Source organism: Macaca fascicularis, chromosome 14, assembly GCF_037993035.2.
Source record: "Macaca fascicularis isolate 582-1 chromosome 14, T2T-MFA8v1.1".
Lineage (NCBI taxonomy): Eukaryota > Metazoa > Chordata > Mammalia > Primates > Cercopithecidae > Macaca > Macaca fascicularis.
Window position 1 is genome coordinate 13,753,198 of NC_088388.1, and position 17,858 is coordinate 13,771,055.

The 17,858-nt window shown below is 40.4% G+C and overlaps 1 protein-coding gene and 1 long non-coding RNA gene across 4 annotated transcripts in view; one reads left to right on the forward strand and one right to left on the reverse strand.

Annotated features, from left to right (window-relative positions):
* Positions 1-17,858, forward strand: part of LOC123568791 (uncharacterized) — a 144,457-nt gene that overhangs the window by 119,442 nt on the left and 7,157 nt on the right. The window lies entirely within an intron of this gene.
* MS4A1 (membrane spanning 4-domains A1) lies at positions 871-15,996 on the reverse strand. Of its 3 annotated transcripts, none has more exons than XM_015434168.3 (7): positions 15,896-15,996; positions 8,480-8,654; positions 7,896-8,015; positions 6,677-6,733; positions 4,859-5,095; positions 3,953-4,054; positions 871-2,710 (listed from the first exon to the last, which is right to left on the reverse strand). In XM_015434168.3, the coding sequence occupies exons 2-7, from the start codon at positions 8,636-8,638 to the stop codon at positions 2,492-2,494; spliced, it is 894 nt and encodes a 297-aa protein (XP_015289654.1). In that variant the 5' UTR covers positions 8,639-8,654; positions 15,896-15,996; the 3' UTR covers positions 871-2,491. The 3 variants fall into 3 exon arrangements, with proteins under 3 accessions (XP_015289654.1, XP_073868653.1, XP_073868652.1); XM_074012552.1 differs by having other exon boundaries at positions 6,084-6,733; XM_074012551.1 differs by having other exon boundaries at positions 8,480-8,828.

Consider the following 17,858-nt stretch of genomic DNA (forward strand, 5'->3'; position numbering starts at 1 on the left):
AAGTAGGATAATCAACCATCCTGTTTGCCTGGGACTATCTTGGTTTTAACGTTGAAAATCTTGTATCCCAGAAAAATCCCTCAGATTCAGACAAACTGGGATGGTTTATCACCTTATTATAAACAAAGATTATAAGACAACCAGAAGAAAATGAAAAGAAGTTATGTCAGCCTCCTAGTCAATGAGTGCAATTGGGTTTTCAAAGCTTATTTCCTTTGTGGATATATTATTTTTACGAAAATACAAATTGAGAGGAAAAACTAAGACTGGAGAATATATCTTCCACTTCTTGGCAAAGCATGTTTACTATTGGCCAATGCTATTATTTGACTCTATATTGCCAAAGGGATCATCGGAGAGAAGGTCATAGGAATTTTCATTCTTCTTTAATAGCAGACATTAAAGATGTCCCCTATTTTAAGAACTTATGTGAGGTCAGCCAAAACTAATTATTTGAGGTTGTACAAATGACTCAAAATTCTTGGAGAAACCATGGGTTTGGAGAGGAATCGTCATATATATTTCAGAAATGGAGAAAAAAATAAGATAGAAATAACATCTTGTATTTTTTTTAAAGATTTCTGACTTTCATTTTTTTTTCTCAGGCCTGCCCCTACCATGCCCTATCCTACTTCTCTCATATATTTCAGTCATCTGGAGTTCTGGGAGTAAGGAATCCATTATCAATGACCTATCCCATGAACATTGTCTTTGGGAACCTGTGTAAGACTATATAGACATGAATATTTGATGACCTGACACCTCACAGTTCAAACCTAGATTGGGGTTTTGTAAATATGAACTCAAGGCTGTAAGAGCCTCCCATGGTCTAATGTTTCAAGAGTAAAGAAGAATAGACAAACACCCATGTTGGAATCATCTGTTGCAGAAAAGAGCACAAAGATAGTTTTATTAATTTAGAACGAATTTTGAGAACTTTACATAGACAGAAATGTTCTATCTCCTTTTTTTTTCTAATTTTGAGGAATGTCTTCCACTAGTGGTCTCTAAAAATGTAGAAATATCACAGGGAGTGCAAATTACATTGTCTCTTTACCTGCCACAATCTGGCAGCACTCATCATGTAGCAAATGCCCAAATAATAGACTACAGATTATAGTGACCTCACCCTAGGTTAACATTATTTCTAAGTAAGGTACTAATATATCTGAATTGAAAAGTAAGGCAGCTATTGACTCAGATTTGGCATTTTAATTACATTGTTTCCGAGTAGGATATTCTGAGAATGTCTATAGCACTTAGTGTCTGCTTTATATAAACTACCAGTTAATTATATATTTATGATGCAAGTAGTTTTCCAAATGTGGTAGAAGTCTGAGTCTTTTTATCCCCATAGGTAAAATCTGACTCTGACCCTCTGTGTCTCTCAGTGCTTGTTTAGTGCTGATCAGAGGGTAAGTTCTTGATAAAAGCTGTTGACTTGGCTCTCACAATTTATGCAGACATTGGGGAGACAATTTGGTTATCTCAAACATCACAGGATTTGAGTAAGAAGACCTCGTTATGAAACAAGGCTCTCGTAATTACTAGTTATGACTGTTGATAAGTTACCTTTTCTTGTTTACAAGTTATGTGACCTCTTTGAATTACTTGTAAAATAGAGACAGGGATGTTTTCTTGATCATGGAACATCAGATGAAGTTATTTGATGAAATACTTTGTCATCTGGAAATTATAAATACAATGAAATGTTGATTATTATTTGAAATTTGGGCACCTCATTGTGGCATTTTCTATGGTCATTTTTTTCTTTTCTTGCATAAAGGCTAAAAGTAGGTAGACATGCAAACAATAGCCTAGAGTGGGAGTCAGGAAGAGTTAAGGCAGAGACATGTCCATGTATAAGCTATGCTGTTTTTACAAAAACAGATGAGTGTTGGCCATTTAGAGCTTCCCTCATGGGGTGTGGTAACTCTAAGAACGTGCCACAATGTCAGCCCTGTAGAAAGATAAATGGAATAGGTTCTGTATTGTCCCTAGTTGTTATTTTTTTAATCGTCCTTAAAACAGTGATGCCAAAGGGACTCCACCAAAAGCATAGATGTGGAAAAAAAAAAAAAAAAGATAGTTTAGGAATGTTGTGAAGTAGTCATATATCTTTACCATCAGGTGCAGTCTCTCTGGTTGCTGATGGAGAAAATGAAAAAAAAAAAAAAAACCAAAACAACCATACTAAAAAGCCTATCCAAGGAACAGGTTAGTAGGAAATCACATTCTGAAGCACTCATTCTGCCTTTCTTCAACGTAAGAAAGTTGCTCAAAAGAAGAATCATGACAACACAAGCTGCTACAATGGCTACATTCTCTACATTCAGTGTAAGAGAGAAGGGGCTATGGTCACTCCATGCAAACGCCAGATAGAGATGTGGTGGGTATGTGCAGAGTACCTCAAGAAATGAAAGTCAGCGTGTCTCTTGGAAGCTATGAACACTAATGTTTAAAAAAGGAAACAGAAAATAGAAGAAATCATTTAAGGAGAGCTGTCATTTTCTATTGGTGAAGATTCCTGATCTTGGGGAGGTTCTGGAAAGTTTGTCTCTGTTTCTTCTTCTTCCTCTTCTTGGATTGGAATAATTTCAATGTCTTCTTCATTCTTTGGTTGGGAAGATGTTTCAGTTAGCCCAACCACTTCTTCTTTTATTTCAATGACTTGTTCTTTTTTTTCTTCAGCTGACAGGAGAACTACGCTCTAAAACACAAAATTAAACAAACTATTCTTTACTTTTACCATTGACACTTTTGTCAACAATCTCTACAAACATTTATCAAATAGCTCCTGGTTTTTATGCTACTTATTATTATATGCCTTTAAATGCCAGGATTTATTTTGCAGGTGCTTAAATCCTTATCAAATCACTTATTAAAACTCAAGTCTGAGTAAATCTTCAAGGGCAGCAGACATTTACCATAGTGCCTGGAATGACCACGTGGTATTGGGAAAAGAACGTTGCAGTAATAGAGGAGTTTAGATTGTTGTTCTGATTTGCCTTTCGTGAATATAACTCTGGGAGAAGAATTTTCCCTCTTTGATACTATTTTTCTTTAAATGCAAAATGAAGTAATTAGTGATGATTTCTAAATTCTATTCTTAATCTAACAGTCTGGTTCTGAAGCAGTTAGTAATATATCTATTATTGGTCTCTTTTTATTTCCATTTGTGGAGCCCTTTAACCTATTGTCTTGGAAGAGGAATTAGGTGAAAAGTAGGGAAGAGGGGAATACTGAAAAATGAAACCAAAGAACTAGTGACTTTAGTCAGCCTTCAACCTTCAACCATCTTGCTTTTACACGCTGAATATGGAATCACAAAATCAGGATGGAAGCCTGAAGTCAAGCAGCAGGGAAGGTTAAGAAGAAGATGCACAGAGGCGGAGCACGGTGGCTCATGCCTGCAATCCCAGCACTTTGGGAGGCTGAAGCAGGAGGATCACCTGAGGTCGGGAGTTCAAGACCGGCCTGGCCAACATGATGAACCCCCCGTCTCTACAAAAATACAAAAATTACCCTGGCATGATGGTGGGTTCCTGTAATCCCAGCTACTTGAGAGGGTGAGGCAGGAGAATCGCCTGAACCCACGAGGTGGAGGTTGCAGTGAGCCGAGCTCGCACCATTGCACTCCAGCCTGGGTGACAAAGTGAGACTCTGTCTCAAAAAAAAAAAAAAAAAAAAAAAAAAAAAAGAAGAAGATGACGATGCACAGAATGTAGAACTGTGGGCTCTAACTACAGACTTATTTCAAATTTCAAGACATCGTTCCTTACTATTGATATTATTCGCTTTCTAGAAACATGCCATGACCTTTTTTTTTTTTTTTTTTTTTTAAATCAAGCTCCTAGTTTCAACGACTCATCAGATTACATTCTCCATAAATGATCCTTTGTGGATGTGGATTTTCTAGAGGGAGGTTGTGGCCAGAGGGGCTACTACTTACAGATTTGGGTCTGGAGCATGTTCTTCTCCATTCATTCTCAACGATGCCAGCTATTACAAGTTCCTGGAAGAAGGCAAAGATCAGCATCACTGACAAAATGCCCTGAAAAACAACAGAAGAATGAAGGTAAAAATGTAATAATGACACAAAGAACATTGTTGATATTCAATAAGTTATTGTTGACTATAATTGAATGATTAAGAGGTCAATTCTTTAGACAAGTAATGACTAGCTGTGAGAACTGCTAGTACAGGAGACAGCGTCTTTATAACCCTAACTCTAAACACATCTTTCAGCATCTTTCAGCACACAACAGATGGTTAATGTGTATTGCTGATAGAAAGTAAGGTATGAATAATCAGTTGAAGAATCAATTCTATATAGGAAAGAATAAGTAATGAGTCTCAAATTAAATTGCATTCAGTCTTAGTTGGTATGGAATCATGCCGAGGAGACCTCTTCATCCTTGGGGTATGCATTTTTTAAAAAATCTCTTTCAAACTCTATGTTTAAAAGTCCTTGGGCAAAAGACATTCATAACATCTTAGGTATTTCTTCTGTGCTCATCTTAGTCAATATAATGATAAATATTAATGCCACTAATGATGTTAACAATAATTGATGTTAAAGCCAATGCTTATGTAGCACTTCTAGGTACCAAACACTGTTCTAAATGTTTTGTATATATTAACTTACTTACTACTCAGAACAACCCTATTAGATAAATAGTGTTACCATCCCCATTTTACAGTTGAAGAAGTTGAGGCAGAGTGTGGTTAAAATTCTTGCCCACAGCTACATAGACAATAACTAGCAAACTCAGGTGGTCTGGATGAATCCAGAATTCATGATCTTAATAAACCAGTCATCCTTCCGCCCTGGAGAGCAATCCAGTTTCACACTTACCAGGAACAGAGATTGTATGCTGTAACAGTATTGAGTAGATGGAGAGTTTTTCTCAGAGGGATTAGCTGGTTCACAGTTGTATATGTTAATATATGGTGTGTGAACTCTAATAAAATTCAGACTCTCCATTTTTAAAAAATGGGAAATTTTAATATTAAGTATGTCCATGATTGAAAGAATCATTCCAGAAATGGCAGCAAAGAGGCTCAATGAATTCATTATCATTTTTCCTTTGACCTGAAATGGAGACACAGATTATTAATTGGGTTTGATTTCCCTTTGGAAAACATAGTCTGGGAGGGAATTCCAAATGCTACTCCCCTGACTCACAAAGCAACTACAACTAAATATACTGAAGTTCTCTTGGTTGTTTTTAACGTCCTTGTCTCTATAAAATAAAATCATGTCTCTATCCTGTTCTTTTCTCAGTCTTCCCTATCTCATTCACCATCCATCTGTTTTACAAAGCAAAATTTCTAAGAGTAACCCTTGAATCTATATCTTGTATCCTTGCACTTCCTTCACTGCCACTGCCACCATCCTAATAGGCATTCAATAAATATTTGTTGAATAGGTGAAGATAAATATTATCCAGTTTATTATATGCCTTCATAAATAGGTAGAGGGAAGAGAGAGAAGACGGTTCTTGTATCACACTTTAGTGGGATGGTATTGTGAAGTCTAGGTTGGGAAGGTTCAGCTAGAACCCTCTAGATCTGTACTATCAAATAAATGGAAATTAAAAGAGCAGAAGCAACAACAGTAACAACACCTATCCCTGCTGCCATGGGCTGCGATCAGCCCCAGTTAGCTATCTCCCAAAATACAATTAGGGCTGATGTCTCTGGGTAGCATAAGTGCGAGAACATCAGTGTGAACGTTCTACCTTGCAAAGATGATAAAAGGTTGAAACAGGAAAATATAAGTAACAAGTACCATAATGATATGAGATTATTGATTATTATTTTATGCTGCACATATTTCATTCCTGGCTCTACGACCTACACATGGCAAGTCAGTAGGTCTGGCTGTATCTGGAGAATAATTTGATGTCGTAAAACGTTTTTCCCCCAAAACTGAGTTTTTCAGGCCACTTTAAGAGAGGAACCATCTCAATCCACCCATTCCCTTGTTGATTATGAAAGTGACTCAGTTTAGTAAGAGACAGTGTTGGGGGTGGAATTTTTGGGGAGCAAACTTGCTGGTAAACTTTTTTCATCCATACAGCATCAGCATCTCTGCAGGCCAGTTTCCTCTGGATGTGGATGAGTCGCTAGGGGTTTTATGGGCAAGACCGCAGTGTAGACCGTATAGCCTCTGAAGCACCATCACACACTCTACTGCCTTTCAGCTCCATTGTGACGTCACATGGTAGCAAGGACTGTTACCCTTCCTTTCTAGGTGAAAACTCAGAGGTACATAGAGGTAAACTGACTTGTTCAATGTTATGGCCAAAAAATAGCTTAGCTAGAATTTGAATCAATCATGACATTGATCAGATAATTTTCCTAAAGGGTGATCTGGGAGAAATGATAGGACTTTCAGAAAGGTCTATTATTTTCACACAGCATTTAACATTCATAAGACTCTAGGTATGGTTTTCATGGATCTGCTTTTAGTTCTGTTCCCATGAACAAACTTCAGATAGACCTCACTTCTAAGTTTTTTCATGAATAAAATCACAAGAACATTGTGGAAGGTCTTTGCTTTTTAGGGCTGAGAGGCTGTGATACCTTGGCTTTTTAAGGGCCTCAGTTTTTAACCGAAAAAATAGGTACTTCTCTGACACGTGGGAAAGAAGGACATATGGTTACTTGCCAAACACTTCCTGGAGTTTTTCTCCGTTGCTGCCAGGAGTGATCCGGAAATAATATACTGTAAAAAAGAGAGGTGGGGGAGGTGGAGAGGGGTGGGCAAGGCAGGAGAAAGAGGAGAGAGGGAGATCACTTTTTAACATTGATAACTGGTCAGAAAGAAGCCTACACTTTCAGCAACTTTCACACAACCATCCACCCATTTTTGTCACTTTTATTCATTTTTCGGCCGTCATAGTTCTCCTTTATTCAGGCTCAGTGACACTAAATTCATGCCTTTTACTCAATCATCTGGGGATCTGTGACTAGGAATATAATAAGACCAAAGAGACAGAATTCCTATTTCCTCATCAATTAATACTCATACCATGAATTTAAAAGTTTTATTTTTAGTTTTTCTTTGTTTTTAACTTGTGGAACTGCCCTTTGGGGGTTCACAGTGACATAAATGACTCTGATGACCTCTGAAGAGTGAATTGATGCAGAAAGAAATACTTGACCTGAACGGCACAGGCACTCCATTAAAACACTGGCTGTTACAGGAAGTGATGATGACTATTTTTCATCTTCCTTTTCTCACGTTCAGGCTGTAGAATGGAGGAAACTCTTGTTCTAACCCATCTCTACTTGTTTGGAAAATTTTAATCCTGGACTTACAGTGGCAACTATGAAAAGTGTCATGGGGAAATAAACATCACTGTCCTATGTGCCACACCCAGACAGGGTTACAGATTTGGAAAACATGTACATAAAACAGCCAAAAGAGTGCTGCTCTGTTGATAAGCAAAATAAGACTGATTTGTGATGGGACAAATTTCACCAGGTACCATAGCAACTAAACAGAATTGTAAGCAAGAAGGAGTAGATGGGAAGAAGTGGATGCTCCTGCTCCCTCTTGCTTTCCAAAACATCTTGCTGTCTAGTCTAAAAGTCTAGGGCCACCCTCCCCACCAGAACTGACTTTGGAGTGTTCTTGCTTTGGACAGTCCCTGTGAGTCCCTTTGGACAGGCCCCATGCAGGGCCCCCTTCTCTGAATTCACATGAAACCGGAACACTGACTCTCAACCATGGGATTTATACTCAATTTGGTCAACCTGTCTTCTTAATTAGTTTAACTCAATAATATTTCCCTCAACACAGAAATAGTCTGGCATATCCCTGTGGAGACTTTTAACATTTTTGTCTGCCTCATTTCTCAAATGGCTGTTATTCTTTTACTCACCATAATGCCTCCCCACAGAGGGTACCACACAGTCACACAGATGGGTGCATAGATCCCTGCTGGGATCATCAGAAGACCCCCCAGGGCAATGTGGAAGAGCCCATTCATAATCTGGACAGCCTGGGGAGAGAACAGAGGCAGCAATGGATGAGCCGAAATCATCACTGCTAGCAGGCAAAGACAAGGTTGGAAGCCCTGACTCCTGACTTGGAGCTGTGAGGAATGCCTAAAGGAAGCAGTGGAGGTGCCAAGAATTTTGTCTTTTTCTTGTTCAAATCTGTTTCCTCAACCACATGGGTTATTTCCAGGGAGCAGGTATGCCTGGGATTCTGGCAATGGACTGGGATGGGGGACCCCTGAATATACAAACCCCAAAACCAAAAGGTGACATAAGATCACCCAGAGGTTATCTAGGCGGTGACTTATCTGATGCACCTGATTTGGCCCGCTGTGTTAGACATAAAGAACACACCAGGTTGGGTCCCAATTCTTCAGGTTGGATTGAATTCTGTATGTGGCCTACAGCATCAGCTTCTGTCAGCCAGAAAATCCCTATGACTTGGGATGGAAGGCAACGGACTTACCCCCAAAGCCTTAGATTCCCTCATGAAGAAGCTTTGCGTGGGACCCACCAGTGAAGACATCCTCCTGAGGAGTGGTTTTGGACCAGGTTGCATAGCAATAGGGCCTTTCATTGGCTCTGCTGGGAAAGTCCCATTTACTGAATTTCTGGGTGTTGTCATTTTACTCTCAAAACTCCTAAAAATAAAACAAATAACAAAGTGAGGAGAGCAAGAACAAGATTTTTGGCAGTCTTACCTTGTGTCATGCATCTGAATGCTTCTCTCAGCATTTCCTCTATGAGTGTCATTGAGGGTAGACATGGCCTCTTCCGAGTGACCTTGGATCTTAAGCAAGGCCTACTGCTGAGTTCTGAGAAAGGAGATGGAGGGGTTGTTTAGGAAGAGCATGTGGGCCCAGGAGTCCCTGCCAGTGATCTTGGCAACTGGGTTTGGGGCATACTTTATCTTTGTAGAGAACACCTTGCATATATGACTGCATGTCCTCTTTGTTTCTTATTCTTGGATGCTTTTCTTGTGCTTTAATATTGGAAAATGTATTTTCAATGGACTTGTCCTTGTCCTTTTGCTTATCTGCCTTTGTGCATTATGATGGGCCAGAGGCAACATTGCAGAGTACGGTGAGGACTATCTGTAGAAGCAGGAGGGGTCGATTCCAGGCCTCCTTCTATCTCTAACTCTGCCACCTTGTGCAAGTCACATCAAGAAGGCTCTCTAGGTCGGGCATGGTGGCTTGCGCCTGTAATCCCAGCACTTTGGGAGGCCAAGGCAGGCGGATCACCTGAGGTCAGGAGTTTGAGACCAACCTGGCTAACATGGCAAAACCCCATCTCTACTACAAATACAAAAATTAGCCAGGTGTGTTGGTGTGCACTTGTAATCCCAGCTACTCAGGAGGCTAAGGCAGGTGTATTGCTTGAACCCAGGAGGCAGAGGTTGCAGTTAGCTGAGATCATGCCACTGCATTACAGCCCGGGCAACAGAGCCAGACTCTATCTCAAAGAAAAAAAAAAAAGGCTCTATAGGGCTTTCTAATGCGGTATGTAAGACTGTGGCCTCCTGAGTCGGATTGCCTAGGTTTCAATAGTGATTCCTCTATTTGTTCTGATGTATTGGGCAAGTTCTTTAAATTCGCTGGGCCTCAGGTTCAACTGTAAAATGGAAGTAATAATAATTCTTATCTCATGGGCTGCTATAACACTTAACTGGGCTCATGGTCTGTGCATGGCTAGTGTCTTTTGGTTCAGGTGTAGCTCAAATGTCAGCTCCTAGAGGAGCCTACCTTGAACCCTCAACCTATAACACGTACTCCTATTTGCTGTCTTTTACAAAATCCTATCTTATTTGCTTTACGGCACTGATCACTTTAGGAAATTACCTTATTTATTTATTTGCTTATTATCTATCTCTTCCCCCACAGAATGGAAGTGCCATCAAAGTTGAGATTTTGTTCTGTCTTGTTCAGTATCTAAAATAATTCTTGGATTTAGTTACTTCTTAATAAATATTATCGAAGAAATGAATGTATGCAAAGAACCCATGTTGGAATAAATAGTTATTTTTGTTGCTATTCTTGTTCTTCTTTGTACTTTACTGAGCATTAGTTTCTATTTTATCCTTCTGTAAAATGAGAACAGTACCCCTCTCTGAGATGTAAGACATAAATAAGTTAACATATGTAATTGTGCCTAGGACAGACGGAGAGTGTAGTAAATGCTATTTATCAGTTTTCATGATTTATTCATTTCTGAAGTGAGAAGGCAATTAATAATGCCCTTTCCAGCTCAGATATTTTAAGATTCTGTTCAATCTTCATCTTGGGTTTCCTTAGTATTCAGTTGTTTATGTTAAGCGCTTATGTGGACTTGATTGGGTCTTTCCTGGAATCTGAAAATCCCTCTTTTGAGGACACATCGTTGCTCTTGTCTTTACTGATTGTAAGTCACGTAAGATGTATTGGAAATCAAGACTGTCTATTCAGGTGACATATCTTACTGAAGCCAGCGCCACATCCCAGCCATTAGACCGCAGGCTGAAGTATATCTTACTGAAGTCAATCAGAGCTGAGTAGCTGCAGATGTGATGTAAAACAGGCAGCTGACTACTGTCACTCACATTTATACCTACTTTACAGCTAGAAGCAAATTTGATTCATGGCATCTCATCTGAGTCTTATAGACTCAGTCTTATAGAATAGGCAAGGAGTGAATCATCACCTGCGTTTTATAGAAGAGGAAACAAGGGCACGGAGAAGTTAGGTTACTTGTTCCAAGTTACAAAATTAGTAAATATTTGTTTGTTTGTTTGTTTGTTTTCATGACAGGGCCTCTCTCTGTTGCCCAGGCTGCAGTGCAGTGGCATGATCACAGCTCACTGCAGCCTCTATCTCCTGGGCTCAGGGGATCCTTCTGCCTCAGCCTCTGGAGTAGCTGGGACCACAGGCAACCACCACCATACTCAGCTAATTTTTATATGTTTTTTAGAGATGGGGTCTTTCCATGTTGCCCAGGCTGGTCTTGAACTCCTGGACTCAAGCAATCTGCCCGCCTCCACCTCCCAAAGTGCTAGGATTACAACCGTGAGCCACCACGCCCAGATAAATCTTCATCATAAAGATTTAAAATGAAGACTTGGATCTCTCAAATGAGGCGTCCAGGGTACCAGGCTGCTTTGTCTTCTGTGAGAAAGAGGAATTCAGCCTTTCCCTTATGAACCCCTCTTTTCTCCTTCCAGTATATGCACTATTTGAATGACTATAAATTGATTGAAAATTATTATCTGTCTGGCGCATGGGCTAGGGGGAAGAGAAGAAACTTTGGTTGTTTCTCACTTGATTTTGCCCCTGCCCTAGATAGCCAGATGCCACACGATCCCGGGGATCTGCTTTGACCTCTAACAAAAAGGAATATTTCAATATAGCCCACTAAAGAGTTTGCATACTGGTCACTAGGTAGGATTTCTAGAGCTAGTCCAAACCTCAGAAACCATTCTGTTCATTTCACAAATGAGGAAACTGCAGTCTGGGTATAGAATGTGCCTTGGTAAAGACCTCACAGTATCAGAGCCAAGCTAGAAGGCAGTCACCATGGCTCTGACGTTGATGCTTTTTCTGCTGTACCATAGGCTAGTCCAGATAGTTATAGTTGTTTACTGAGCACCTACTGCATACTAGGGATATTGTATATGGTATTGCCAACTCACTCAACACCTTCATAAGTAGGCATTTTGACTACTTTCTGCAGATGAGGAAATGGAGGTTCAGACCTCTGAAGGTCGTATGGCAAGTATAGAATGAGCTGGGAGTCACTACACTCCGCCCTAGGGGGTAACTTTAGTGAAGATTACTTAAAGTGCAAAAGTCATCAGTTATTTGAACTGAAGGAGATGATTGGACTACCGTTGTTTTAATTTCATTTTATTAATCAACTGCTTGATTAAAGCTGTGTCTGTATTGTTGGTGAGAAAAACCTTTTTTGTAAGCCAATTCTACTTGGGCTGTGCCTGTTGTGACTAATGGCAATAATGACCACAAGAGCTGTGTGTGTGTGTGTGTTTATGTGTGTGTGTGTGTGTTTATGTGTGTGTGTGTGTTTATGTGTGTGTGTGTGTGTGATATTTTATTTCTCTGTTAAAATGGTATCTCACGATGGCAGCTATATTTCTACAAGACTTAAATATTTGTATAAAATAGTTTATAAACAAACACATGAGTTCTTTCTCTGTTTTTTGTTTTTTGTGGAAACTCTCTCTCTGTCATATATATATGAGATGAGATATATATATTGAGAGATATATATCTCATATATATGAGATGAGATATATATCTCATATATATGAGATGAGATATATATCTCATATATATGAGATGAGATATATATCATATATGTGAGATGAGATATATATATATATCTCATCTCATATATATGAGAGGTAAATATATTAATTGATTTATGGCATTGTGGGCTGACTCTGTAATGAAAAACTTTCGTTCCATGAGAATTAATAAATACATAAAACTAGCCCACATACTCCTATGGAGATTGTAGATTCTCGCAGTTTTGCCTTATCATTAAAATAAATTGTTCACAATGACTTAGTGCCCAATGCACAGCTATGCTCAAAGACTAGTTGGTAGATTAGTAGGGGTTATGGACCACATTAGCCAAAATAGGATAACAATAAAATTTTACATTTGCTGGTGTCCAAATCAGCATGAATGTTAAAATCAAGACTCAGGTGATCAGTCAGTACCCCATTTAATTACTCACACTAACTCCTGCAAATATTTTTTTATTTTTATTTTATTTTATTTATTTATTTATTTATTTTTGAGATGGAGTCTCGCTCTGTCGCCCAGGCTGGAGTGCAGTCGTGCGATCTGGCCTCACTGCAACCTCCGCCTCCTGGGTTCACACCATCCTCCTGCCTCAGCCTCCCGAGTGGCTGGGACTACAGGTGCCCACCACCACGCCCGGCTAATGTTTTGTATTTTTAATAGAGATGGAGTTTCACCGTGTTAGCCAGGATGGTCTTGATCTGCTGACCTTGTGATCCGCCCACCTTGGCTTCCCAAAGTGCTGAGATTACAAGCGTGAGCCACTGCGCCAGGCCTGTTTTTTTATTTTTAAAGGCACTCCTGTTTTCATGTCCATCCACTGAAGAAGATCTCACAGCCTTTATGAGTTTTGGTTTGAATAGACTTTTAAGTCCACTCGTACCATCATATAATGAGAAATTTAAAACTGCCTCACTTTTTTTTTTTTTTTAGACGGAGTCTAGCTCTGTTGCCCAGACTGGAGTGCAGTGAGGCGATCTTGGCTCCCTGCAAGCTCCGCCTCCCAGGTTCACATCATTCTCCTGCCTCAGCCTCCCAAGTAGCTAGGACTACAGGCGGCCACCACCAAGCCCGACTAATTTTTTGTATTTTTAGTAGAGACAGAGTTTCACCATGTTAGCCAGGATGGTCTCAATCTCCTGACCTCGGGATCCACCCACCTCAGCCTCCCAAAGTGCTGGGATTACAGGCGTGAACCACCACACCCAGCCTAAAACTACCTCACTTTTGTTACCTCACCTTCATTCTTTTCCACTCAAAATTGCTTTGCATTTTTATTCCTTCTGGCCTCCTGTGCACTTATCTCCGAGGAAGAATGCTCTTGCTTCCCTTCCCTTAGTGCTTTTCAGCCCATCTCAGTCCAACCAAGCTGTTAGCCCTTCCAAGAAATTATTTCTGCTTTGCACCTTCACTCTCCCAATTTCTGGCAATATGTAGCAGACAGTTAATCTCAGCTCTCTTGCTTGCTCCTCTTGTGGTCTCCGTAAGTTTAGGGTAATAGTTGCCTTCCCCATTTCAAAGTATCATTTTGAGAAAATGAGATAATTTGCATTTGCTAAGGTGCTAAATACTCCTTTAATGACTAAAATGTACTGCGGTGCCCCTGAATCCCAAAGCTTTCTTCTTTTAATCTAGCAATGTTCTTGGCCACTGCCCAGGCTCCCTTTTTCTTCACCGCAGCTTCTTCAAAGCTTTGCTACCCACTCTCTTCCCCTACCTCCTCTCTACCCACTCACTTCTCAATGCTTCGCAACCAGTTTCCGCTGGTCACTGAAACTGAAACTTATCTTTGAGGACTGTGCTGTAAAGTCAGTGGTCTTCCCTCAGGCCTCATGTCTCAGATTGTTTTATTTGTTTCTCCTGCCACCAAGGTTTAGATAGTTGGGACCACATTTCACTTTAGCTCCATCATCTCTCAGTCCATCTTCATCTTGGCTATTCGTCAGTCAGTGGCCAAGTCATACCATTTCTACCTATGCAACACATTTTGCATGTGGGTCTGTTTTCTATATCCAGAGTAACCTGTGAGTTTCTCATTTCCATTCATGCTTTTCTGCCTTCAGTCTTTCTCTTTTCCAATCCATTGTCCACAAGGCCACTACATCAAGCTCCCAGTCACTGCTTTGAGTGATGCTCTTCCTGAGCCTGAACTCCTTTGCTGGCCTGTCATTACCTGCTGGCGAAACCCTTCATCTGACCCCTCCAGGCCTTTGGAATTCAGCCGTGTATGACTTCCCAAGCTCATAGCCCACTCTCGCCACCAGAGCCACCGGTCTACACATGTCCTCTACCTTCTTTCTTGAACCTTCTCAACTTTGAAGTGTTCCTTCTCCCTCCCTCTTTGCCTTCAATCAAACTCTGCATTAGATATGCTCATCACCTGAGGGCGTTCCTGCTCTCCTTGCCTGTTTGCAAGGAATTCTTCAGAGCTCCTAGCTCTTTGCTTTCCTTACTAGACACCAACTACTTTCTTCGGAGAATCCTGTGTCCTACTAGACTTGCAGAGGGAACCTGTTTTCTATGCCCTATGAGTTCAGTAATGTTAAGCTGAACATCAAACTCAGCTACTTCCTCAGGGAAGCTTTACAAATGCTCACAATGGCCAGGCACAGTGGCTCACGCCTGTAATCCCAGCACTTTGGGAAGCTGAGGCAGTCGAATACCCTGAGGTCAGGAGCTAGAGACCAGCTTGACCAACATGGAGAAACCTTGTCTCCACTAAAACACAAACAAACAAACAAAACGCACACACACTAATGCTCACAATGCTGGATTAAACATTTCTTTCCACCAGATTCTCAGTGAGACTAAGCCATTTTATGGGAAACAGGGAGTCACTTATATACTGGATTCAGAAAACAGTAATAGCATGATTAAAATTAATCCTTGTTTTCCTTCATTAGAGCTACCTCCCACCTGCAGTGGCCCCTCTCGCTCTTGGTTTTCCATGTGATAGATTTGAGGCAGGATTTCGTGCTCAACTTGATGTCCACAAATCCCCTCCAGAAAATGTTAGCCTGTAAAGCCACCTGTACTTCTAGGTATATTTACATTTAATGTAGACAAAAGCATTTAAAGGAAGAGGAATGGAGTTTTTTTTCATTATGGCTATGACTGTTTATTTTCTCATTTGGTATTGGGAAGTCCTAAGGGATGCAGGATTTTAGTTCTAATTTTCACAATATAGTGGGTATTACCATTGACCCCATTTTATAGATGAGGAAGTTGAGCCTTTAGAGGTTTAGCGATTTGCCCAAGGTTATATGGCTTGTAAGTGGTAGAGCTCCAGTTTGAACCCAGTGGTTTAGAAACCATGATTTAATCTCTATGCTGCAATCTACTACTTTTGTGGAATGATTTCACAGTTGACTGCATAGGGTAATTGTTGAGAGGGAGAGTGGTTAGAGGAGTGAGTGGGCAGCAAGCCTTGATATCATCACCCCTCCTTAAGTAATAGAACTTTTAGGAAGTCTGACTAGGGAAACTCTAGAATTAAGACCAAGAACCTCCAGTTTTCAAAACCATTCTACACCTTATCCATCACCTCCTTTAAGTCATGTAAAGAAAACAAATTGATGCCTTACCTGTGAGTCTCCGAGGCCTCAAATCTCAAGGGCTGATTTGGATGCCGGCTGCAGAGTTCAGTGGGTGCAGCTCGTTTCTCAAGCACACTGGGAGGGTGAGTGAGGTAGTCCAGGCCTGAGGATGAAATCGCTGATAGATACCAGGTGACAGGAAATCAGTAGCTTCCGCTACCTTGGGCTTCGCTCCAATTACTTTGGTTTAACACTTACCATAGCTGAAGGAGGTGCAGAAAAAGTTTCTGCCTTACCAGGTTTCACTTCTTGAAAAAGACCCCAGGGGACTGCCTGGCATGCTCATGTGACCTTAATTAGAAGAACTTCTGCAGCCCCCACCCTATAAGCAGGTGTGGATGGCGGGTCCCTAAGGACAAGAAAGAGTCTAGAAGTTGGCCAAAGATGGACTGTTAGCACTGGATTTCACCTTCTTGCTTCACTTTTAGGGCTGAGTAGGTGGGGAGGAGGCATCCATGCAGAGATTCAAGAATCACTGAGGCTGTACACTTGGGAGCACTATACTTAGGGGTCCTCAAATATTGTCCTCATTTGCTCACACTTAGGTTTCTAATGAACTATGTATATATCTTGTGTCAGATTTAGCAGAAATGGCCTAAAAGTATACTTCAGTGCCGTAGTACATGTACCCAGCCACTCAAAGCAAGAATTAGCCTCCATATTTGGAGATGTAAATTGAAATAGCACTTTCACCTCTGAACCCACCTTTTTCTTCCATCTGTCAAGTTCCCTTGTGTCCCCTCTCTTTTTAGTCTAGTCTGGAGCCGCAGGGTCATCAAGCCCAGTGCTAGATCAAGTAGGGAAATGGAAGAAGTTGGTGGTGTCAGAAGAGTCTAAATATTTGGGATGTGAATCAGAGTTTTGCCCAAAGATATTGTCCTCTCTCTCCCCCTACAGTATTCAACTTTTATGTTCATACGTGGAATTTTTAATTACATTTTTATTTTCTTGTTCATTGCTTCATTTTATTAGAGATACAGAGCTATAGTTAGGTAATTATTTGTTCGTTTAATCTAAAAGGATGAAATATGGTAGGCAGCTCTGTTGCCTAATTCGAGGTTCATTCCTGTCTCTCTTTTACATCTCTTCTCTCTTTCTCTTTCTGCCTCTCTTTTTAAATTTAAAATAGTTTGGAACCATAGGATTAGATCCACTGGGAAGAAGTAGTTCTGGGAAGGCTGATTGTGGTGTGATATTTAAAAAGATGCCACTTTAAAAAAAAAATCATTGGAGCGGTTCATTAGGGGAACTGGCTACCATTTGAATAGAGAATTTACTTCTTCAAGAATACTCAAAAAGCCATGCAGTCACCTCTCAGAAATGCTGTAGAGTGAAGGAGAGTGGGAACAGAAGATCCATCATCCATTTAACATTCTAATTGAGGGTCTATGCATATCTGCTGAAATGCTTGAGTGGTTGGTGATGGGAGGACAGTTACCTAGGGTCTGAGTTGTGGATGATTTGAGGTTTGAGTCCTGGATGGGTGGGGTGATTAGAGGCATGTGCCTTCATTTTAGTTGGCATGGGAACAGGGTCAGGACTTGGCAAATGTATGGCAGCCAAGGGACTTGAGTTGTGGCTGCACAACCTGGTCTTTTGCCTCCTTTTCTCTGTTTGAGCCCTGTATTTCCCTAGTCAGTCTCAGGTTGTTTGCTACTTTGTGGCCAGCAAGATAACTTAGGTGGCTCTATGTATGATTCTTCCCAAATAAACTTGAACTTGAATTTGTATGAATACATAAACATTTACTTGCCTTTGCTGATTTGAATGATCAACATTTTAGTGCCTGAGTGTGTTGAAATTCTCACTACAATTTGGATTTGTCAGTAGCACCTTGTTTGGTGTATCACCATCACTCTTCCCCCAAGGCGTGAGAATATTTTATTAGGTTGATAACATATGTAAAATATTTCTCTTTGAATTAAGCCTATTTTCATTATCTAGTAACCTT

Excerpts from the sequence above, each read along its gene's own strand:
- MS4A1 (XM_015434168.3), bottom strand. The coding sequence starts at position 8,638 with ATGACAACACCCAGAAATTCAGTAAATGGGACTTTCCCAGCAGAGCCA. Across the intron at positions 6,734-7,895 it reads CTCTGTGGGGAGGCATTATG|TATATTATTTCCGGATCACT; the intron begins GTGAGTAAAAGA and ends TCTTTTTTACAG. Across the intron at positions 4,055-4,858 it reads GCATACAATCTCTGTTCCTG|GGCATTTTGTCAGTGATGCT; the intron begins GTAAGTGTGAAA and ends GTTGTTTTTCAG.